The sequence below is a fragment of the Microcebus murinus genome, chromosome 1 (genome assembly GCF_040939455.1).
Source record: "Microcebus murinus isolate Inina chromosome 1, M.murinus_Inina_mat1.0, whole genome shotgun sequence".
NCBI lineage: Eukaryota > Metazoa > Chordata > Mammalia > Primates > Cheirogaleidae > Microcebus > Microcebus murinus.
This window is the reverse complement of record NC_134104.1, coordinates 122886989-122912025: the sequence shown is the minus strand read 5'-3', so window position 1 is coordinate 122912025 and position 25037 is coordinate 122886989. Positions and strand designations below refer to the sequence as shown.

At 35.4% G+C, this 25037-nt stretch overlaps 1 protein-coding gene across 1 annotated transcript in view; it reads right to left on the bottom strand.

Annotated features, from left to right (window-relative positions):
• NPHP3 (nephrocystin 3) overlaps positions 1 to 25037 on the bottom strand; it is a 43386-nt gene that overhangs the window by 14767 nt on the left and 3582 nt on the right. The window contains exons 4-17 of the mRNA XM_012766864.3: positions 22805 to 22957; positions 21347 to 21480; positions 19617 to 19777; positions 14255 to 14411; positions 12344 to 12418; positions 11022 to 11195; positions 8594 to 8697; positions 7533 to 7647; positions 7129 to 7272; positions 6568 to 6665; positions 5379 to 5481; positions 4865 to 4947; positions 3019 to 3157; positions 1278 to 1442 (exon numbers count right to left, since the gene is read on the bottom strand). Of these exons, the coding sequence (XP_012622318.1) occupies positions 1278 to 1442; positions 3019 to 3157; positions 4865 to 4947; positions 5379 to 5481; positions 6568 to 6665; positions 7129 to 7272; positions 7533 to 7647; positions 8594 to 8697; positions 11022 to 11195; positions 12344 to 12418; positions 14255 to 14411; positions 19617 to 19777; positions 21347 to 21480; positions 22805 to 22957 (1805 nt within the window). The remainder of the gene's footprint in view (positions 1 to 1277; positions 1443 to 3018; positions 3158 to 4864; positions 4948 to 5378; positions 5482 to 6567; positions 6666 to 7128; positions 7273 to 7532; positions 7648 to 8593; positions 8698 to 11021; positions 11196 to 12343; positions 12419 to 14254; positions 14412 to 19616; positions 19778 to 21346; positions 21481 to 22804; positions 22958 to 25037) is intronic.

Sequence of the window (25037 nt, the reverse complement as noted above, 5' to 3'; positions counted from 1 at the left end):
GTATAACAGAAATGTCATTAGAACATTTTTAAATTCAGGATATATTTATGTGATAAGCTGATGTTAGAATAAAAATTCTTGTACTATTAAGAACTTAAAACCCAATTTAATTCAAACTTTTAGTTAATACATTAAAAATCCCAGAAATTTGCAGTCAAAAGTTACTAAAAAGAATTATATTCAAGTGATACACATCTACAAATACAGCATGCTCAAAGGAAAGACTTCATTTGCATTTGTATACATATATAAAAAATCAACCATGGCATTGCAGATGATAAGAATTATATTAGCAATAGTTCCTAAAGATTTACTATTGTGTGCTGAACATCATGTCTAGTACCTCACAAGGACCAAGGACTACTTCAATTAACTATCTTCACAACCCCTCTGGCAAACTGGAAAAGTCTGCACAGGGCTCAGAACTTGCCCAAAGTTAGACAGCTATTAATTAAGCTGAGTTAAGAAAGGAGGCCGACTGCTTTCAGAGTCTAAGCTCATAATACATATACAGTCAAGTGCTGCATACTGATGTATTGGTTAACAACAGACTGCATATATGATGGTGGTCCCAGAAGATTATAATGGAGCTGTCCTGTACAGGCCTATCATTTTTTAAATCTTTATGCCATATTTTTAATATATAGTTTCTATGTTTAGATACACAAATACTTAACACTGTGTTAAAACTGCCTACAATATTCAGTACAGTAACAAGCTGTACAGATTTGTAGCCTAAGAGAAACAGGCCATGCCATATAGCCTAGCTGTGTAGTATGCTATACCATCTAGGTTTGAGTAAGTATACTCTGATGTTTGTACAATGATGAAATCACCTAACAATGCATTTCTCAGAATATATCCCTGTTGTTAAGTGACACATGACTGTATAATAATACCACAATTCTGAAAAATAATTTTTTTCACTTCCAGAAAGAAACTAAGTTAAAAAAGTTTCTTTTGGTGGTTTGTGACTGGTACTTTTTTTAATTTTTAAAATTTTACTGTGGTAAGAACACAACATGAGATCTACCCATTTAATAATTTGGCAGAAACTACCTTTTAAGATAATATTCACCTCATAAAGGTACTACATAAGCATAATATGAACTAAATTTTACATCTAACCTAAAATCATCACGAAAAGATTGTAGTATAAAATTTCAGATATCAATTTTGTCTTGTAACTGAAACATTTAAAATAATATAACATGGAATAATATGTTGACATTTGTGAGTAAAAAATCTTCTTAAAAGATGTTTAAAATAACATTTACCTGTAGATGTTGAAACCTGAGCAAGCCACAACCATAAGTCAACAAACACATTTTGTGTAAACTGTGAATAAGAGAGGTCAAGTCAGCCCAGGACATCTCAGGATAGAGTTCCATCAATTCTGATTCACTCACGCCATTGTGACTAACATTGATGAGGCAGAGAATCTAGGTAGGAAAACCAACGAACAACGATCATAAGGTAGCTCTACCAGTAGCTAACAGCCATGAAAATTTCCATAGTTCTTTTAAGTGTATTGACTTTTTACCTGAACTTATAATCAAATGATTTAATAAACCAAGAAACAAATTTCTTAAGATAAAACACACTATCCAAAAGGCATTAATCAAGAATAAGATAGTATATATATAAAATTTAATCTCTCAATTCAATGTAATTCCAATCATTATTCCAAAATGAGGTTCCATGGCACTTTAGAAGCCAAATTCTAAAAATACAGATGGAAAATTAGCCAAGACAATTGTGAAGAATAATAATAAAAGGGGATTTGCCCAAGCAAATATCAAAGCTTAAAGTTCTAACAACTAAGATAGCGTATTGACAAAGAATAGGCAAAATTGGAATAGAATAGCCTAGATAAAGACTGATATTTATATGTAAGCTTCATATTTGTCAGGTGGCATTGCAAATCAGCAGAAAAGATGTACTATTTAGTAAAAAGAACAATTAATTAGCCACATGACAAAAGATTTAAAAGTGGATCACTTCTTTTTTTTTTTTTTTTTTTTGAGACAGAGTCTTGCTTGTTGACCAGGCTAGAGTGAGTGCCGTGGCGTCAGCCTAGCTCACAGCAACCTCAAACTCCTGGGCTCAAGCAATCCTTCTGCCTCAGCCTCCCAAGTGGCTGGGACTACAGGCATGCGCCACCATGCCCGGCTAATTTTCTATATATATTAGTTGGCCAATTAATTTCTTTCTATTTATAGTAGAGACGGGGTCTTGCTCTTGCTCAGGCTGGTTTCGAACTCCTGATCTCGAGCAATCCGCCCGCCTCAGCCTCCCAGAGTGCTAGGATTACAGGCGTGAGCCACCGTGCCCGGCTTGGATCACTTCTTTATATAATAAAAATAAATCAACATGAGTTAAGAACTTATACATGTAGGGAAAAACTATAAAATTCTTTGAAGGAGAAAGAGAGAGAGAGAGACAGAGAGACAGAGACAGACAGAGAAAATGTGAATGCTTTTATGAGAACAAAATTTTTTTTCTCTTTTTTGCTAATCATACATCTTTTGAAGACAGCAAAGAATTTTTAAACATATAACAGGTATAAACCATAAAGGAAGCTGTTGATAAATTTGACTTCATCAAAATAAAATTTTATATAATGAATGATACCATAAACTTAAAACAAGCAGCAAACAGGAAAAAGACATTTATTTGCAAATTCTATACTAAAGGATTTGTATTCAGTATGCAGAACATTTAAGAACTCCTACAGATCAATAAGAAAGACAAACAAGCCAGTTAAAAAATGGGTAAGGACTTGAACCAGCAATTCATATAAGAGGAAACAAGGATAGCCAATAAATATGAAAAGGTGATAAATCTCAGTGATAATTAGGAAGATGCAAATTTCTACAAGCACATTATGGCTGCCAGCATTCCTGTATATGCTTGAAACATATTTAAGCACAAATTTAAAAACAATTGTTATGTACTACAATTCACACACAAATACAAACAGGCAAAGCCTCCTTTTATAAGTTTATTTTACTTTACCTGTTTCATTAGTTCTTTACCCACATCATTTGCTGTGGACTCCTGGATAGAGCGCAGAATGAGTCTATATAATGAAACAGTATCTTGACACTGGAAACACTGATGCAGGATTTTGTCTAAATTGTCTGCTCTCCCAGCACTGTTGGAATTGAGAAGAGATTTAATTTCTTATAGACTGCCAACATGAGTGAAAAATTTTTTTTTGCACTGCAACTAATGAAAGGAATTCCATAAAACATCATACAGGAAAATGGTAGTTTTATGGGGCTGCTAGAGTCATGGAGTTTATTTTGCTGTATACCATTTAATTCCATTTAATAAACATATGCTGACACTATATGTCAAGTAATTACTATGCCTTATGGAACACAAAAATGAGTAAGACGTGGTTCTTATCATCTAGAAGCATGCCATCTATATACAGGAAGCAGGGAAGTAATGGTAAGTATTGTTAGTTAGTTAGACAAGCAAATTAAATTTGTATAGAGCCAGAATTTTGAAAACACCAAGCTAAAATAAACAAAATCAGTAAATAGAGGAGTCTGTTTTAAAATATTATGGAATATTTACCAGTAGTTTCATTTTTAAATATAAAGATTTATACTTTATAAAGACAAAAGTCCATAGTCCCTCTTAAAATACCTTCAATAAATAGTATGAAATGTATAGAAAATGACTCACAGTCTTAAACTGTACTTATTGTACTACTGATGTTCACAGAGGCCAGATACATCACCACAACTCTAACACTAGGAAAAGATGGTAGAAATATCACAGGCAATTTAAAGTTTCAGAAGATTAAATTTTTTTCTTTTTTTTTTGAGACAGAGTCTAACTCTGTTGCTCAGGCTAGAGTGCCATGTCATCAGCCTAGCTCACAGCAACCCCAGACTCCTGAGCTCAAGCAATCCTCCTGCCTCAGCCTCCTGAGTAGCTGGAACTACATGCATGCGCCACCATGCCCGGCTAATTTTTTCTATTTTTGGTTGCCCAGCTAATTTTTTTTTTTTTCTATTTTTAGTAGAGACAGGGTTTCACTCATGTTCAGGCTGGTCTCCAACTCCTGATCTCAAGTGATCCTCCTAGCTTGGCCTTCCAGAGTGCTAGGATTACAGGCATGAGCCACCATGTCTAGCCCAGAAGATTCAAGTTTGGTGCTCAAGATGAGAATGTGGCATTAGTACTAGATTCTGTGTCTGGAAATATGAGTTGTACCAGAATCACTAATGATTATGGTGAATACCAAAAAAAGTATTCATCTTCTTTACCTGTGGTTGGGAACAAAGTAGATTAAAGTGGTACTGAAAAAATCAAAGTAGTAAAACATTTTAGTGCTTATGTAAAGCAGATTACTAATGGGTATCTAAAATAGAACTATTTTATGATGAAGACTTTATCAGGAATTGAGAACAGAGACAATTAAAAATTCCTGCCTACATACCTGCCTACCTACAAATATTCAAGGACACCTGAAATAACATTCTTACACCTCAGCCATTTCCTCCACTTTCCCAAAGCCAGGAGCCTTAGGCAGGTGGCAATGAGCACTCATGGATGGGCTCCAAATGACGGAGAAGTTGGCTTTCTCTTGCAACCTCCAGTAGAGAAAGGGTTAGTGTGATGAAAATTAGCCAAATCTATTAACAAGTTATGATAAACCAGGGGCTACTCAATCTTCAGTTATAAGTCACATTCTCACAGAATATTAGTATCACCACTAGAAAGAACAGAATCTGAGTGGCCCAGGAGAATGTTGTAATGATTGGTCCTCAGTTTTGCATGGTGAGGAAGAGATCTGCAGCAAACTCAAACATGCAGAAGATCATGTAAAATAACCACCACTTACCGTGCAAGCATTTTGCCGAAAAGGGTGACATAAAGGGCGTTGCAGGTTGTAGCAGAACGACAGTGTCGTTCTAGCTTCTTCTCCTACACCAGTTTACCAAAAAACAAAATGAAAATACAAAAACCATCCTGGAATTAAGAGGTCTTCACTACTGAGCCAGCAATAAATATCCCAGCAGAAAAGACACTGTTTCTGCCATCAGGAACATCACACTGTGTAGTGCAAGATCCTTGGCTATGGTCAGCGTCCCAACTGCAGACCACAGACATGGCAAATATTTTTTGCTTATAAAATACCTGCCTAATATTATATAGTAAAGTAAACATTGGGACCTAGATCTTTTTTATTGCTTTCTCTCTGCCTGTCATTAGTTTAAGAGGGAATGTACTTACTAATTACTAAACTCCAATTTTCCCTATAACAACAGAGCTCCTATATTGAATTTTAAGTCTCATGAGATTTTTTTATAGGAAAGCTGATAGTAAAAGACAGCATCAAAATTAAAAATACTTACCTGCTCTTTATTCAACTTAATGTCCACAGACTGGCATTCTGCAATTATAATAGATTTTGCATCTTTTGGATTTAAAGGATCAAGATGAAGTGTAGGCCACAACCTTTTATTTAAAGAAAAGAAAAATGGAATTCTAATAATACATCAAGAACTGTAATCTACCTACAAGTTAGAATCCACGACAGGAATTAATTGTTTTTATATTACCTTTATAAAACAATCAAAACCAATCTCTTTTAATCATATGAAAAACCAGTAATTTATTTCACTCTTTCTAACATACATATAATTACTTTCAGCAATAAATCACAACAAAGAGTATTACAAAATAAATAGTATATATATATTAGACAGTTAAGTAGTAAAATATTTCTAGTTCTACATCTTATGCTATCAGTAAAACTAAGCACAGCTATTATCACCTATGTATGAGGACTGGTATAAGACACAGTTGTTGTCCATAAGTACTTATAATGCAATTGGAATTTAATTATAAAAACATGCATCCTCAACGTGGTAGTGAAAATTGTTTCTTCTGGGGAAGTGAAAAAAACCTTACTCTTTTTATGTATAAAGCACAAATACACACATACATCTGTTTATATATAGTATGTGTATGGGATTAAAATTTCTTAGGGGGGGTGATTAGAAAGAAAATATCTAAAAAGGCTTCTTAGGGGGCAAAAATAGGTTGAGTAACAACACTGCCCTACAGAATTCAACCACTGTATTACTTTTTTGATGGCCATTAAAGTGAGCCTGAATTTCAAGATAACAGGTGTCTACTCTATTATTCCCAGCTCTGCCCTTTCCCTGTTTTCCTCATCCAAAAATTTAACTGCCTACCAGTTACTTGGTGCTACAACTGGTAACTCAAACCATGTCCAAAAACTAAACTCACCACCTTTCCCCCACAAACTTTCCTGTCCTCTGTGTTTCCAATTTCAGTTCATGAAACCACATTTACTTAATTTCTCAAGTCAGAAACTCAGGAATCATCCTTTTCCCTCATATCCCAGATCTAATCTCCCACTAAATCCTATGGATTGTATCTTCTTCTTGAATTCATCCACTTCTCCCCACCCTCACTGCCACTTATATGAAAAACACAAATGCATCTCAAAAACCTTTCCCTGTTTCTACTTAAAACATTTCACATAATCTGAAAGAACTAAAGTTAGCATCGTACCTCCATGCTGGAGGGCATGTTTCTACATTCACAGAAACAATTACTCTTACATTCACTGGCAGTGGATCTATCAGCCATTTCATGTGTTTTTCAACTTGCTTAAAAATATAAAAACAAAATTCAATCTATTAATCAAAATATTTCAAAACAGTTCAGTAATAGCTCTCCAAATAAAATTCCCATTAAGTTTCTCTTATTTTTATTAAGGATAAAAATCTCATCTTTGTATGATCTATTGTAGACTTTTAAAAGAACAAGTGGCAAAACACCATTATCACCAATTTGAACTCTAGACATTTAAGGAAATGTCAAAGCCCTAAATATATGTCAAAACGAATACTTTCCTAATTGTGTAAATTTGGTTGTCTTTCCCAATACAGTGCTAGTGTCTACTGGCATACAATACATTTTTTTTTATCCACATGCTTCCTCCTTAGAAATTAAGCAGAAATAAAAGAAACAACATTTCCTTTTCATAAACATATAATTTAAATGCCTGCTATAGCCATTACTGATATTTTTGTCTGAGTACATTAATAAATTACAAAGTGAAAACAGTACCTGAACTTGATCTATAGAATCAATAATGATGATGATGCTGCCTTGATGGCGAGCAGAGAGTTTTTCTAGCCAACGTGGAAATTCTTCCAGAAGCTTAGCAGGATCCAATGTCAGAGCAGACACTGACCAAGAGTGCTGCATCAACTACAAGAACAGAACACAGAGCAAGTAAAGAAGTTATACTTTATCAGAGATGGTGGGAAATATGTCTATCCCTACTTTTTAAACCAAAATTGCGTCACCAAGAGGACCTGATTTCATTGGGTATTATTTTTAACCTTATACAAAAAACAAGTGGATAATATTGAAAATTAGGCACCTAATTATCATTAGGTACTTATTAGTCCCAACAATTTCCGAATCTAAATAAAATTCTGATAATTCCAAAAGATAGCATACTATACCTTTAGAGTAAGTCGTTTAATAATCAAGGAAGACTCTGAGCTGGTTGACATGGGCCTCCCCACAAAATGAGAAAGAATCAGTGTGTTAGGGGAATTCTTCTGTTGTAGCTGAATCCTGAAAGAAAAAGAACTTCAATAAGACTGATGAAGCTCCGTTACTGTCAACATAAAAGAGAATTTACAATACACTAAACATCAAATGCTGCCTATCTGTAAGATGGTCAGTCGCTTTTGACTAAATACAGAGATTTCTGTTTTTACTCCATCTATAGATTCTTTTAAATAATATTTTTAAAAAATCACAGATTCATTTTAAATACAAATTGATGTTAATTAATGTAAACAAAAGTAGTTTACATTGGAGATTAAGGTATTAGTAAGATAAGCATTAACTTTTAATTAAAAATGTACTAGAGAAAAATTTGTTAGGTATAAAAATATTATTTTCCAAACATAACTTTAAATGAAAGGGCAATAGGAAGAAAACAATTACATGCACTAACTCTTCAATGTAAACAGTAATGAAAGAAAATATTCTTATTACTTGTTTTCAAATAATATAATGAAATAACAAAGTTTATTAGCTTATATGAACCTTAGTCTGTAATTTGACAAACTAGATTGCATTCATAGTAAAGGTTACCCTTAATTTTGATGTTCTGCAGGATTTATTTTACTCTAGTCTGTTTTTGTCTTGTTTCAAATATTTAAAATCCCAATGAAACTTTTAAGATGAATAATTAAAAATAAAGGCACATTCCTCTATAATCCACCCAATTCCATGTCACTCTGATCACTCCCTTAACAGCACTGCCATAGCTCTTGTTTATGTAATTTATGTACATAATCATAAATGCTCACTTTCCTATTCCTTTCTCATTCCGTATCTTCTGACATTTAAATTCTATACATTTTAGGCCATGAGCCTATTATTTTACTCCTTTGTGCTTTTTAAATGTTTAGGCCATGCAGAAGGTAGACATGCAATACATTTTGTTGAATGAACTCAGTAATTGAAAAGACAACGATGATAAGAACAATTAAATTGCACTGCATCATACCACTTTGATAAAAGAAGGGACTTTCCAGAACCTGGTCCTCCAGACACCAGAAGGGGTGGAATCGGGGCCGGTGCCGTCACTAGATCATTAAGGCGTTGGTAATACTAGGAACAAAAATGAATTTAAATTGTGAGGAAGTACACAAATGCCTCTGAGAATTCTGAAGAGAGTCAACTTCTGATTATTCTCTGAAAGCACTGGAGAAAAGCATTGGAGAAAACGAAATCTACTTTTAGTTGACAGTACTCTCATAATTGCTTATTTTTTATGACTGCTGAAATATGCCTGAACTAGTAAACTAAGAATGGACCCCAATTTCTTCTATACATAGTATTGCTGAAAATTAATGGGTGACAACACATCAGGTCCATGTGGGGTTTAGCAACATTCAGATGTTTGCAGAATGCTGTGGGAGCTCACTGCATCACACTGTAGCCCCCAAATCACACAAAGTACCACAGAAGGCCTTGAGGGCCTTGGCAGGCATACTAGTTTTCCTGGTCAGAAGAACAAACACCTGTCCTGAAGACCATCTCAGTTTCCAGGTATTGCTGACAATAGGTTCAAATAACAGCAGGTTTCATCTGGGGCCTTGGAGTCTCCCAACCTGCCCAAGAGAATCAGGTTAGGACAGGGTGCCTGAGATCCTGCTGAAATTAAGTAAGTTCTATGTGAAGTCCCAAAACCCATATTTCCCAGCTCTGAATTGGTTCAGAGCTGAAAAGGGCACACTCAGAAAACAAAGTATCTTAGTACTTTTAAAGTGTTTCCAAAGTTATCTTGGAAGTTGAGATGCTCTTTAGGTGTACCAGTGGTTAAATGATGAGGAATTTTTAAAAAATGTGTTATAAGTACTTTGTGGCTAGAGTTAGGCTGGCTTTAAAAGTAGCAAACTTCTCCAGCAAGTACTATAAATGATTACTTGGTATAGTTGTTCAATCATTTTGTATGCTTGTTATATCTAAATACAGAATGTATTCCCCAAGAACTCAAATAATTCTGATAGAAATGATGCTTCTGAAGGAAGTGTGATACAGGGAGCACCCTGCAGCATCCTGTAAGTGAAGGAAGGCTTTATTGATTATGTTGTAAACCCCAGTAACTTAGTTCATGGTCCCACATAAAGCCCACTTATAGACGCATGGCTCCCAAGTTAAGAACTCTTGCTATAGAAGAAAACACATACAGTTTTGGAGCCAGAAGAACTAGATTCAACTCCCAGATCTACAATCTGCTCCCTATGTGCTTTTATGGTGAACTGAGGTTCACTATACTTAGTTTCTTCATTTATAAAATGACAATACCAATAAAACTCTCTTATAAAATAACAACTAATTTAACATTTATTTTATTATTTTTATTCTTTTAGAGATGGGATCTCACACTGTCTCTAGGCTGGAGTGTAATGGCATGATCACAGCTTGCTGTAGCCCCAAATTCCTGGGCTCAAGGGATCCTCCCACCTCAGCATTCCAAGTCGCCGGGACTACAGGTATGAGCCACCATGCCCAGCTAATTTTTCTTATTTTTTGTACAGACAAGGTTTCACTATGTTGCCCAGACTGGTCTTGAACCCCTGGCCTCAAGTGATCTTCCTTGCCCCAGCCTCCCAAAGTCCTGGGATTACAAGCATGAGCCACTTCACCTGGCCTATTTAACATCTATTATGTGCCTGGTATTGTGTTAAGCACTTTATGTGCATTATCTGGTTTAATCCTCACAGGAACCCTATAAGGCAGGTACTATTAATTATTCTCATTTTACAGATAAGAAAGTCAAGTTTAGAGCGGCCAAGTAATCTGATCAAAATCCAGTTAGAAAGTGATGAAACCAGCACATAAACATACAGTCCAAATTATAAAAGTTCTATAAAAATATAACTGTTAATTTTAGTTACTGTAATATACTTTAAAATATTAGTTCTTATTTTATTTTTCAAATATTAAGTATTTTTGAACTTGGACATAGATTTCTTTGTACACTTTAAGTTCTATTAATTTGTTTAGATATTTAAGGATGCTGCAAGACCAATAAGAAACTGCCTACTGCATGAACTACTGTACTTTGTTTTCTGAATGTTTGATATTTTGATTCCTTTAAGAACTAGGAAGAGTAAATAGCTTTACTATTCTTCTCAAGTGTCCCAGCTATACTAATCCTGCCTGGGACTTGCAGATGGTGGCATTATGAACATGTGGTTAGTAAATCCTAACCTGTAACTAAATATGTTTGGTGTTCCTAAGTTTATTTGCATCTCCTATCTTTCATATTGTACAAACCTAAGCATATCTCAACATGCATAATCAAGACATAAGAACAGATAACTAACACAATCAAAAACCTGGACTATATTTAGGTGAAAATACAATAACAATACAGCCTTTAAGTGGTGACTGATCTTTGTTAGAACAATACTCCAAATGCTTACTTTCTCGAATCCCAAATCATGGGCTGAATTAGATGCCTGCTGAAAAGTTTCCATTTGCTCTTGTTCATCATGTATGTCCCACAGAACATCACCAAAATCATCTTCTTCTGGAATGGAATCTTCCCTACCCAAATCCTTAGCCTCCAGGTCTGTGTTCTCAAAGCCCAATATGTCCTGAACACAAAGAACAAACACACAAAAATGAATGAAGGACATAAAGATCTCATAGCAGGGGTTAGTGCACAGGCTCAATGTGCTTCACCTACTGAGGAAGGCAAGTTCAAACCTATGGCCTTTGTATAATACACACAAGAATACATTTATAACTATAAAAATAAACACTAATTTAAAAACAAATAAAAAAATTCTAAAACATTAGAAACAAAGAACTTTTTATTAAAAGTAAATTTAGAGGGATATTTGACCTCCATGGGATTTGTTTTCTGAAATATGTTACACAAAATCTTTGGTTATAAACAACTAGTGAATAATTATAAAAGTTGTGTTAATGCCTAAGAAATAGAAGAATTAAATTGCTAATATGTGATTTCTTGATATCTCTGTTGTCCTATTTAGTCTTTTAATTATGAAAAATAATCTAATCCCTTACTTCTCAAATAGGGCCCCTGGTTCCCTGAGGAGATGTCAGGAGGTATAGGCAACTCCAGGCTAACCACAGTACATTTTCCCATTGTGCTCATTTTACTTGAACATGTGAAGGTTATTTATTTTTTATTATAATTATTACTGTTTTTTCTGATACATAATTAAAAATGATTTTTTTATATTAAACATAAACACAGGCATAAAATCAAGCAGAATACATAACGCACATACATTTTCAAGATAACATAAGAAACTTCATAGAAACTCCCAGCTCAAGACCCCTCCACAGTCCATGTTCTCATTCCCCTGGAGGTTTGCTTTCAACCCTCTTTGCTGTTAGGGATAACGTGATAGGAAAATCTGAGGACTTTTCTAATATATGAAAATTCAAGGGCAAACAGAATCTGAGGAGCTTCTCTACTGAATAAAATGAACATTTTCCCTCAACTACTTTTTACCTAGTACTTAGGTAACACATTTTACATTCTACATGTATTAGAGCATCAAACAGCTCTGTGAGACAGATGAGAGATAAAGATACATGGTCCTAGTAATGCCACAGTCACACTGCGGGGCGGACTCCCAAGAGAAACAATGGCACTTCCCTCAGGTGCTGTTTTCAAAACACAAACAGTGATTTTCTCTGGAAAATTCAATTTTATAGAAAACAGTCTTAAAGTATTTTAGATGAAATCTTGCAGTGAATGCATATTTACCTGTTTAATAATCTTTTCCACACAAATGTAAGTTTTATATACTCCTTCTGCTGGATCTCCTGAGTGATCAATGATCTAAAAAAAAAAGTTTAACAATAACAAGAACAAAAAATAATAATAGCAGGAGGAAGTGGTGTGGGAAACACTTTCATAGTGCTTATGTGTCAGAAAATATTCCAAGTACTTAACATATATTCGCTCAATTATCCTCACAACCACTTTATGAGGGAGACATTACTATTATCTCCATTTCACTAAGGTAAGTTAGGTAACCTGTCCAAGGTCACACAAAGGATTTAATGTGAACAATGGTGCAATAAAACAAAAAGTATACGTTTTTTTTGCCCTAAATGTCGAAATTTTGTCTTATGTATTTCCATACCACTCAACATACACATCCTTTAAAATGCATCAAAATCAATTTTTGTCGGTAAAGCAATAGCTTAACAAAACAAAAAAGCAAAATAGTATTTTGCTATGTAAAATAGTAGCCTTTGAGCTTATTTAAAGAATGCCCTATCTGTAAAGAACATATACATTGCTATAAAATGATTAATATTTGAATTAAAATTAGAACAAGGCAATGATTTTACAAAGCATACCAAGTGAACCAGCATGGAAATTTACCCTATATTTATAATCATGATAGATCTTATTTTGCTCCTATTTTTATAAAATAACCTCATTCTTCCAGTATACTAATTTTTTAGAAGCCATATTTATAGAATAAATAGGATAAAGGTAAGATGGTGAATATCTTTTATTGTGGGACCTAGTGGACTAGGCTGATACTAAAATAAAACAAAGAATGAAATGGCTCTGAAGATTATAAAATGCACTTCTTTTTTGTTTCAGGCTCTTTGGTTTCATATGTCATGCTGGTCTTAAGCTATCTTTTCAATATTAAATGATATAAATATAAGTGCTTGTATTTACATTTGACCTTATTTTCTGGCTGGGTACAGAGAAATAAAAACTTGTGTCAAGATCCTAGAGTTGTTTTCAATTCTATTCTTCACATTTACCAAATTACCTCATTGTACAGCAATGAAAACCTGTCATCTCTACTCTAAAAATTATCCTGTCATTCATCTAGGGATGATCAAATTTTTCTCACTGCTATCATCAGCTTTTTGTTTTTCCCAGTGTTCTTATGAAGTGGCTCACCCATATAATCCCAGCATTTTGGGAGGCCGAGGCAGGAAGATTGCTTGAGCCAGGAGTTCCAGCCTGGGCAAAAAAATGACACCTTGTCTCTACACTTAAAAATAGTTTATATTTTTTTAAAAAGTCTCCTCCTTACACTACATCTTGGTCAGTAGATAGAAGGACTCTGTACTTGGGAGGAAAGCGCAAAAAACAATCTGATTTGTCCATTCACAGATTCATATTCTTTCTAGCCACACGTTGCTATTCATTCCTCTCTTTTTCTCAGAGCCCAAAACCAATCTGTTAGGAAATTCCAGTGGCTCTACTGTCAAAATTGATCCAGAATCGTACCATTTCCCATCATATCCTATCACCACCCTGCTCTGAGTCACCAGCATCCCTCACCTGGATGACACCAGCAGCTCTCAGATTATGCACACTCCCATCTAAACACCTGTTTATTCCCAACACAGTAGCCAAAAAGATCACTGTCAGATGATCACATCGAGTCTTGTCAATATTTTGCTTAAAGTCTTGCAATGGCTCCCCATCTTACTTCAAGGGAAAGGCCAAACTTCTCAAAATGGCCTCCAATGTTCTTCACAATTGAAGAACTCTCCTACTACACCCCTCGCTCATCTGCTTCAGCCACACTGGCTTCCCTCTTCTCCCCAAACATGCCAGGCCCATGCCCACCTCATGCCTTTGCTCCAGCATTTCCCTCAGCCAAGCATGCTCTTCTGAAAATCCTGTGAATTTTACCTTGGCTTTGTTGGTCTTGTTTAGGTTAGAAACTTGATCAATCAAATGCTGGACAGAATCGGAACTGACTTTTCCATCCTCTAAACGATGATAGATTAATCGTGGTTTTCCTTCAGTGTTCTTCAGAAAAGCTTCTTCACAGTCTTCCAACAAAAGGCTAGATTGGAAATTGGCATTTTGTGTGCTACACTGCACTGTGGCAGCGAACACTCAGTCAACCTAAGTGCCATAATGGAGTTTTACTACAATGACAAGTGGCCAGAAAACCACAGATGCAAAACAAGCAAAGCTTTCCAAAAATGGATATTTTATAGTTCTCTTCCAGCTTGGTCTTATAATACTTTTTCATTAGCCAACAATGAGAGTAAGTACAATAAAGTATGCATTAAATTAAATTGTAAAGCACAAGTAACTTTACTTTTTAAACCAAAAAAAAATCCTCAAAAATACTATTAAACATGGCTCAAAACAGTGGATCAGACTCATGAGACTTTGCAAATCAATGGAAACATTTCTATTTGTAAATATGTAATTTCCAAGTTAAAACAAGTAGGCAGGAGGTCATGCTTAGTGAGGCACACAGGCACCATGCCTCTCAGCTGTCACTCACTAGAGAGGACACAGTAGAGGGAAATGATCAGGCTCCTGGCACTGCTTGGCCAAGTGTTCCCATTTACTGTCTTTAATTTGACCCATTCCCCTTCATGGCAGAATCATGGGAGAAATATCTTACAATGAAGAATGGCAACTGAAATAAACACAGAGAGTCCAGGAGAGGCTGGGTGAGTACAAAGATTCCTGATAAAGTTTTCAAGATGAGGTATTCTTTCCCCTTTATTGTCTCTCCTTCATTATGCCAGGACCCTGTTGGGCGGTCCAAGTCCCTGAGAATGCTTGAACCTAAGTAGAAGGGAAGGTGCTTCTCCCTTTGGACAGCAATTGCAAAGTTTTGAGATTTTTCTCTTCTCCAGTCCGTTAGCCTTTTCTCATCTAATAAATGAACTGAATCCTTATGGCTAAAATATATACTATAAGAAACATCTGGGGGAAGATTTGGAGAGGTTAGATGGCTAACAAAAACTTGGAGGTAAAAAAAATTAAACTTTTCTACAGGGAACCATAATTATACTTTTTACAAAAAAAAAAAAAGATCCACGGCCGGGAGCGGTGGCTCACGCCTGTAATCCTAACACTCTGGGAGGCCGAGGCGGGCGGATTGCTCGAGGTTGGGAGTTCGAAACCATCCTGAGCGAGACCCCGTCTCTACTAAAAATAGAAAGAAATTAATTGAGCAACTAAAAATATATATACAAAAAATTAGCCGGGCATGGTGGCACATGCCTGTAGTCCCAGCTACTTGGGAGGCTGAGGCAGGAGGATCGCTTGAGCCCAGGAGTTTGAGGTTGCTGTGAGCTAGGCTGATGCCAGGGCACTCACTCTAGCCTGGGCAACAAAAGTGAGACTCTGTCTCAAAAAAAAAAAAAAAAAAAAAGATCCTAGAACTAATAATCTACTAAGGTTTTCTACACCATAAGGGACATTGCAACAAATTCCCTTTCTTGAAATAAAAATTGTCTAGAGAGGCAAATTGGGAGTGTATGTGCATAGGGGGGAGCTATTACCTGATTCAGAATTGGCCAGTTAAATTACAATACTAGCCCTAAATATAAAACAAAAGAAAGTAATATCCTATTGTATATTTCTGTGCCAATCCAATCTATTCAAGCCATAGAAATTTTCTGTGCTAAAATCATTCTTGAGGACGCTGGAATTTTAATGGTTCATTTGTTATTGCTTTGGGAGAAAAGTCTGTGGCCCATTTGACCACCAAAGAGCGGGCATTCTGTTCAGGCACATGTTCATATTTCAAAACCATTCCCTACAAAATTGAAACACAGGGCATCAGATGAAATGATATGATCTCTGGGATTTGGCTCAAATAATTTGGCGGGAGGGAAGTAGATGGTGCAGATGAAATAAATTGGTTATGAGTTAGTAATTGCTGTGATAATTTTCACTTTGGGATGCAGTCAGAAAGTGGCCTGAGTAGACAAAAATGTAGAGGAGGAGCTTCTAGAGGAGCTGTGCTTTGTGAGGCTGACATGTAATGAAGAAAGTTCAATCATAGAACTAACAAGAGCTCTCACTTAACTAAATTCTATAAGGAAACTGTATAGGTGATCTGGTTAAAAAATGATGAATGAAACCAAGAATAGGGCCTATGAACTCCTGAAAGGGACAGAATTACCCTTTAGGCACTGAAGTCTTCCCAAGAGAGAACTCCTCTCCCCTGAGAAAAACTGATGATGCCCAGATGAAAACCAGTCAGAGTCATTCCTCAGCACTGCCAGGACCAGAGCCTACCAGCCAAAAGGAGAAGCACCTTCCCTTCTTTCAAGCACTCCAAAGAGCCTCTACTGCCCAGCAAGGGTCCTGGCATAATGAAGGAGAGACAGTAAAGGGGAAAGAATACCCCATCTTGAAACCTTTATCTGGAATCTTTCTACTCACCCAGCCTCTCCTGGACTCCCCGTATTTCAGTTGCCATTCCTCACTGTAAGAAATTTCTCCTGTGATTCTGCCATGAAGGGGGATGGGTCAAATTAAAGACAGTAAATAAGAACAGTTGGACAAACAGTGCCAGGAACCTGACCATTTCCCTCTACCGTGTCCTCTCTGGTGATGACAGCTGAGAGGCATGGCGCCCGTGTGCTTCACCAAGCAAGACCTTGTCCTGCCTGCCTTCCTCTCCTACAATTAAGCATGTTGTTGGCATAGCTTGTTCCAAATTCAATCATTTCATATTCCAAAGACTAGGAATTTTTAACTACAAAATTTCTTATATGAGGACTGAATGATGTGAGAAGCTAGTGAACAGCATCCTCAAGTAACTCTGTGGGTACCATCTGCACATAGGGAATAATTATTGATCAGCAAAGTGTTTCCCAATAGATTTCTCAAGTTGTTCAGGGGAGATTTTTCTAGATTCATCTTTTGGGAAGGATGGGAGAGCCATCAGGAGAGGTGAAGGAGCAATCTGAGAAATATAAAGGCTTCAACAGCCCTTGTCTGTGGTGTGAAGCCCATCACTATTGCCACACTTCTTGACAGCCATGAGAGAGACAAATTAAATTAAATAAAGTAAGCAAATGAAATAATAAAAATTTAAGCAAAATAGAGGCTAAAAAATTAAATTTAAGAAATTCTTATTCTTTACAAAGAATATAATTTTTTAAAACATAAAATATACAAAATTTTACTTAAAGGAGATAAACTGAAATCTGCCAAGCAAAGGTAATAAAATATGACAGAAGTAGGAGGCAAAATATTAAGAAGGGTTTAAAACTGGAAGATAGAAATAAATGTTATTAAAATAAAAGTGCCAGTCGGGGTGGCTAATGCCTGTAATCCCAGCACTTTGGGAGGCTGAGGTGGGAGGATCACTTGAGGTCAGGAGTTTGAGACCAGCCTGAGCAAGAGCAAGACCGAGTCTCTACAAAACATAGAAAAATTAGCCAGGTGTGGTATGCACCTGTAGTCCCAACTACTTGGGAGGCTGAGGCAGGAGGCTCAGTTGAGCCTACGAGTTTGAGGTTGCAGTGAGCTGTGATGACACCACTACACTCTAGCCCGGGTGACAGAGCAAGACCCTGTCTCAAAGAATCAATAAAATAAATGTTAAAAGTGTAAAAATAACATACAATATTTCATTAATACATGTTTCTTTAAGGGAAAGAAAAAGCAAGATGGTTTCCACTTAATTCTCTTAAGATGCAGTCAGAATCCAGCCATCCTGGGAATGTGGAAGCAGAGACCTCATGGAGAAACCACATGTAGGCGTGCCTGCTGACAATCCCAGCTGAGATGCCAGCCAACAGCCCAGACATGTGTTAAAGTAAATCAAAATGAAGACCAGGCAGTTAAGCCTCAAAAAAAAAGCAAAAAGAAAAAGCAAGATGGTTTTAAGGATTAAAGATAAGAATTAAAGAAAAATAACATAAGTGGCACATATTACCAAGACAAAATACTACCCAAATATTAAGTAATAAAGCAAGATATATCCTTAATATAAAAACAAGGAAAGAACAGGTAATGAAACTCAACCGAAGCCAATCAAGTTGAAGAACTTCTTGAACATATTCTCAATGAAGACTCATTGACCAGGTAGTTCCCTGTCCACCTGGCCACTAGGAGTCTTAAGGATCAATGATGGGTTATATGGCAGGGAAACTCTGGTGAAATGGAAGGCCTCACATACTTTGGTACATTGTTAAAGTCAGAGTTGTTCTACAATAAAAAAATAAAAATGCTTTGGAAGGTTAAATATAGATAACAAATCTAGAAAGAAAAATTAACTTCTTATTAAGCCTATTTTGTCTTTTATCTATATGTCTAATTGGTAAAAAAAAATCATTACTTGCAGGCAAGATTCATTAACATGATTATAGTCACATTATAAGAAAATTATTCACTTTACTGGGTTTATCTTAGTAATAAGCTCCTTACAGAATTTAAATTATGATTCAATACCTATGTAAGTGTTTAAGTTCAAATATCTCTTAATGAATATCCAAAGTAAGAAAACACAAAGGTTAATGTCGATTATTGAAATCAAGGGTCATCAACTTTTTCTGTAAGACAAGATGGTAAACATTTCAGGCTTTGTAGGACATACGGTTTCTACTGTAACAACTCAACCTTGTTGTTGTAGTATGAAAGCAGCTGTATGTAGAAAATATATAAACGAACAAATAGGGCTGCATTCCAATAAAATTGTATTTACAAAAGCAGACTCCTGGGTGGTTTTGGCCCTTGGGCTGCAGTTTGCCAATCCCTGATTAAAATGATCTTTACACGGATGATGTTAATCATATGACCTATTATACAAGTCTAATAGCATAAAACTTTTAATTTTTATTTTACTTAAGTGTGAAACAGTTATAGTATTTATTGAACTTCAAGTACATTTTTCTTTTTGAGACAGAGTCTCATTCTGCTACCCAGGCCAGAGCATAGTGGCGTCATCATGTCTCACCACAACCTCAAACTCCTGGGCTCAAGCAATCCTCCAGCCTCAGCCTCCAGAGTAGCTGGGACTACAGGTGTGAGCAATCAAATCCAGCTAGTTTTTAAAAATTTTTTTGTAGAGATAGGGTCTCACACTATATTGCTCAGGCTGATCTCGAATTCCCAGCCTCACGTGATCCTTCCACCTCGGCCTCCCACAGTGTGACCCTGCAGCCCATGGACTGTTTTTGATTACAAGAATGCAATTAGAATTTATCTTTGAGGTTCATTTGGCAATCTCAATTCTATTTACAACTGAATGCCCATAATAAATTACAATTTTTTTTCAGCTTACCTTGGTAAAGTTAAGTGAATGAATAAAATAACTAAAGAACTCTTCTCAATTTCCCATTTTCTTACAGTGAGGTATTGATTTTCAACATCTATTGGAAAATAAACAGCATGGAAAAAATAGCCCATCATCTCACACATTCTTTTAAGTTTAGGTGCATAGTCCTAAAAACAAAATAAAACATATAAAAGCATAACTATATTTAAATAAAGATCTACTGAGATTCACACTGCTTTAAAAAAGCATGCTTTAAAACAGGTTATATTGAGTATTTTTAATAAAAAATTTTAAAAATAATACAATCACATTTTAAAGAAAATCTTAAAGAGAAAAGGCAAGTTTCTCTCCAAAACCAAAACAACAGTATCTTTATGTGGCTATTTTCTGGTTCAAAAAATGACTTATTTTATAATAACTGTAAACATGAGAAAGTATTAAGCTATTTTGCTTTGGTATTTGTCTTTTTTTGTTGTTATGATGAACAATTTATTTTTATAATGAGTGTAAAATGCAGAGCCATAGACTTACATAGTAAAAATATCCACCATGATATATATCAGAACATTAAAGCAGACAGATATAAGTTAAAAATGTTATTGCCTATAATTAGGTTACAAAGTAATGATGACTCTTATTATGGAAGAAACTAGCAATACCCTCAAAATGTCCTTGGGAATAACCTATATTCAATTATTAGATGGAAACATTGGGATTTAAAATGTTTTATCTTTTTACTAAAATTGAGTAATATCACAAAGGAAAGCTAAATAATTTTATTAATCAATAAGCTGGAAGATGTTAATATAACAGGTATAGCATGTGACATACAGATTTACATAAAATTCACTTGGAACAGTAGTAGGCAAACTTTTCCTATAAAGGGCCTGATAGCAAATATTTTTACAAAAATAATAATATTAATAGCTTAACGACGTGGCTGTTTTAGCAGGTGTCTTTGTGGTCTATTTGGTTTTCATCACAATTTACTATCACTGAATTGCTGTTGTAGTGCAGTCACAGACAATACATAAACAAATAAGCATGACAGTGTTCTAATAAAACTTCATTTACAGATATCCAAATTTAGATTTCATATAATTTTCACATTTCATGAAATATTGTTCTTCTTTTGATTTTTCTTCAACCATTTGAAATGTGAAAACCAATCTCTGGGCCAAACGAAAGGAGGCAACAGTCCAGATTTGGCCAACAGGCTATAGTTGCCAACTATACCCCTGCCTTAGAACCACTCTGGTGGCTGCCTTGAAAAACTAAAAATGATGACAAGGATTACATTTTGTTATTACCTGAAACTGATTCAAAGATAGAGCTGGCAGAGAGTAACTAATGTAGAGAATCAACAAGGGTCTTAAACACTGTGCAGAATATGCAATGAAGTATTCAAAAAACATAAAGTTCTAACATCTTTATTTGACATTCAGAACTAACTATACTAGTTAGAACCTTCTTTTTCTGACTTAGCGCCTATCCAAAAAGAGTTACTTCCAGAAGGTTAAAAAAAAAACAACCTCAATTCACTGCCTCTCCTTCTTTGCATATAATACCAAACATGATTTTCTCATGAGGAAAAGCCCAAGATGCTTTCTGTTTTTTATGACATATCATCTAGTTGATAGTAAATTACTTGCTTTAGATATACTAGTATCATAAATAGAATATAATATTAACTTGTATTTTAAATTGGTAAATACAGACTTTATAAATATCCTCACCTTAAGGAAAAGATCCATTTCAGGCTCAGTTTCATCTGTATAAATGAGGTAACATCTGACAGTGTTACTCCATAGAGAATGTGAAAACAAGGGAGTGACTTGTAATAAACTAGCTACAGCAATATCCCAGTCATCTGAAAATAAAATTTCTCATCAGTTCATGAAAAAATTACTAGAAAACACATTAGACAATGACTTCAAAAAAGTCTGAAAAAACATAACAGGCATCATAGAATGGAATCTGATTTCACATGTTAATACCCACATATCTTCCAGAATAACATATTAAAAGGCAATTCATTTTCTAATCTCAATTTCTATCCTGGGACTGAAAGAAGTAAGTGTCGCCAGGGGTCTTCCCTGGGATACCAGTGGTTCCAGTGAAATCTCATGGAACTATTTTACATAAACTTTTTAATTAGTTTTCTACTTGAGGGGAGCCTACATTTCCAGGCTGATATAGTTTTACCTTCTTATTATTTTTGAATAATATTAAGTGAAAAAGAAAGTTCAAGAATGGCATAAAATGAAAAGTAGGCTTATAGTACCTATATTTAGTGAGAATAAAAATTTTAAGGCATTTGTGGCTAGTGCAAAAAGTACAATTTAAAAAATCATTTTCATTTTGTTAATGGAGAAATAATTTCATAGTTTTAAGAAAAAGGAGAACTACTTATAACTTCTTAGGTCTATATTGATATTGAAATTCTGGACAGAATCTTAGAGCTATTTTGGACAGCAGGTTATATATATTATAACATAGTCATCTCTCTATATCCAGGACAACCTATCTCCTATACCAAAATCTACAGATGCTCAAGTGCCTTATACAAAATGTTGTAGTATTTGCATATGACCAACACACATCCTCCCTTTCTAGATTACTTGTAATACCTAATACAATGTAAATGCTCTGTAAATAGTTGTTATTCTATTTTTTACTTGTATTATTTTTGTTGTATTGTTATTTTTTATTGTTTTTCTCCCCAAGTATTTCTGATCCATGGTTGGTTGAATCTGCACATGTGGAACTCACAGATACGTAGGGGGCCAACTGTACTACAATACCTAACAGAGCTTTTTGTATTTTGCTCTATTGCCTGCTCTATCTTACCTTCAACACCAGCAAAGCTGAGGGAAAGACTATAACCTACTATTTCTCAGTTAATCACATCAGACTCTTGCTGCTCAACTAAAACATTGAGAATTTACACCAGAAGCACAGTTACTAGAACCTGGTTTTGGCAAGGCTGGCCAGAACACAGTCTGATCCCAATCTGAATAATGCAACCTCATCATCCCTGGTTAGTTATTGTTCTAGTACATGACAGTTTGTCAATGGAAAGCACCCAGAATATAAATTTCATGCTCTGCTGATGGGAGTTCTTCCAGCACAAGATTATAGAACATGAATAGTCACTACCACTAGGCAAGTAATTGGTAAATGGCATGCGTTACCTCTGTTGACGTTTGCAAAGGGTCCTTCCACATCTATAGAACTATGGGCAAACTCAGGGCCCCTGAAGGACTGCTGAAGCTGGATCATACTCCCTATGGAAGGCTCACTTCCCAAGGCCCCACCAGTCCAATATTCACATTGGGTTCCAGTAGCTGTTGAAGCAAGAGATTTTTATCTTGTGAAAAGTAAATTACTGAATATTCAAAAACTTATCACACATACTGAACATGATTTTCAATTTTAAAAAATGCTACAATATTATAAATACAATAAACATTCAAACAATTTTGGAAGTACTTTGCCACCAACTTTTGGCGAAGTTGTAAGATAGTGGTTAATATAATTCTGGTTATCATCTAAAATCCAAAGAAGAGATTAAAAAGAGAAAAATAAACAGAAATAAGAATAAACAAAGGAATTACAATAAAAGGGCAGTTAAAAACATCCCACAAAAATATTCTAAAAATGATTTCTGGCCGGGCGCTGTGGCTCACGCCTGTAATCCTAGCTCTTGGGAGGCCGAGGCGGGCGGATTGCTCAAGGTCAGGAGTTCAAAACTAGCCTGAGCAAGAGCGAGACCCCGTCTCTACTATAAAATAGAAAGAAATTAATTGGCCAACTGATATATATATAAAAAATTAGCCGGGCATGGTGGCGCATGCCTGTAGTCCCAGCTACTCGGGAGGCTGAGGCAGAAGGATCACTCAAGCCCAGGAGTTTGAGGTTGCTGTGAGCTAGGCTGACGCCACGGCACTCACTCTAGCCTGGACAACAAAGCGAGACTCTGTCTCAAAAAAAAAAAAAAATAAAAATGATTTCTAACTGTACAACTTAGGTATCAATTAAAATCTGAAGGAAAGAACTTCAAAGGCAGACTGTTATTAGCACACTAGTAATATTCTTAATTCATTAGCATGCAAGCTCTTTGCAGCAGGGAGTACATCCTTCTTAACCTCCCAGAGCAACAAAATTAACATCTGAATCAATATCTACTTATGAACATGTTAATGGTTTTCTAATAAATTATATTTGCCAGGATATCCACATGACATCCTTGACTAGCTACAAGTAAAGTGTGATTTGAGCCAAATCTCTAGATAAACTGAGTTTATTATTTGTAGCTCTTTGACTCTCACATTCCCTCAAGTGTTCTTTCTTCATGTTTAAATCAAAATATGGAGAGGAAAGACCTATAAAGGAATTTAAGATGTTCCTGTTAACTTCCCAAGACAATTACCATAGTTTTGAAACGCTGTACATTTAGACATTTCAATACTGAAATAACCACTAAGACTAATGTTGGGGCATAAAAGCATTTTCTCAGTCACTTTTGGCCAGTAAGAATCACTCCCTTTTTTCTTCAAAAGTTAGTAATAAAAGTCCCAGGATGCTGGTCAGAGTCCAATGATACTAAAATGAAAATTAAGAAGAAATCACGGTCAGTTACTATATTTTACTCCAAAATGTATCAGTTTATAAGAATATAATTATAATGCCTTATAAATAGGAGAGTAACTGCATTTTTCTACTTCATTTAAAAGAGAACTTTTTTCCAGCATCAATCACACTTTATCAATATTTTCTTAGAACACGGTGAACGGTTTAATTTAGTCATTTTAGGTTTTTCTTTATTTCTACAAAAATGTATTTTATATGTTTAATTACAAAACAGAAACTTTTTAAATAGTTTACAAAACTACCTTAGAAACCACTCAGTGAAATATAATGCATGTATTCTAAATGTATGAAATATAATGCATGTATTCTAAATGATAGCTGCAAAGAATACATCATGATGTGGAAAAATAATGTTGGCGAGACTGCTAACTCCAATGCCCATCTCTCCTTCTTCCTTTAGTAACAGAATCCTGCCTTTTAGCTGGACACACATCTGCCTGGTCATTGATTATACTTTCCAATCTTCCTAGGTACAGTTCTGGCCTATGAGATTTGAGCAGAAGTGATCTTTCAGGTTGCACCTCAAAGGAAAGGTGCAACCTGAAAAAACCTTCTTTTTTTTTTTACCTTGGCTTAAAATGCAGATGTGATGGTGGGACCTGGAACAGATATCTTAGACCAGAAAGAGAATAGCTACGGGTTAGGGCAGAGTAACAGCTAGAAGGAATCTCAGCTCGATTTCATATACTTCATGGAGAAGAAGTATATGGGAACTCTCTCTTTCCCTAACAGCTGAGAGAGAGAGAGAGAGAGAAGGAAAGAGCAAGAGAAAGA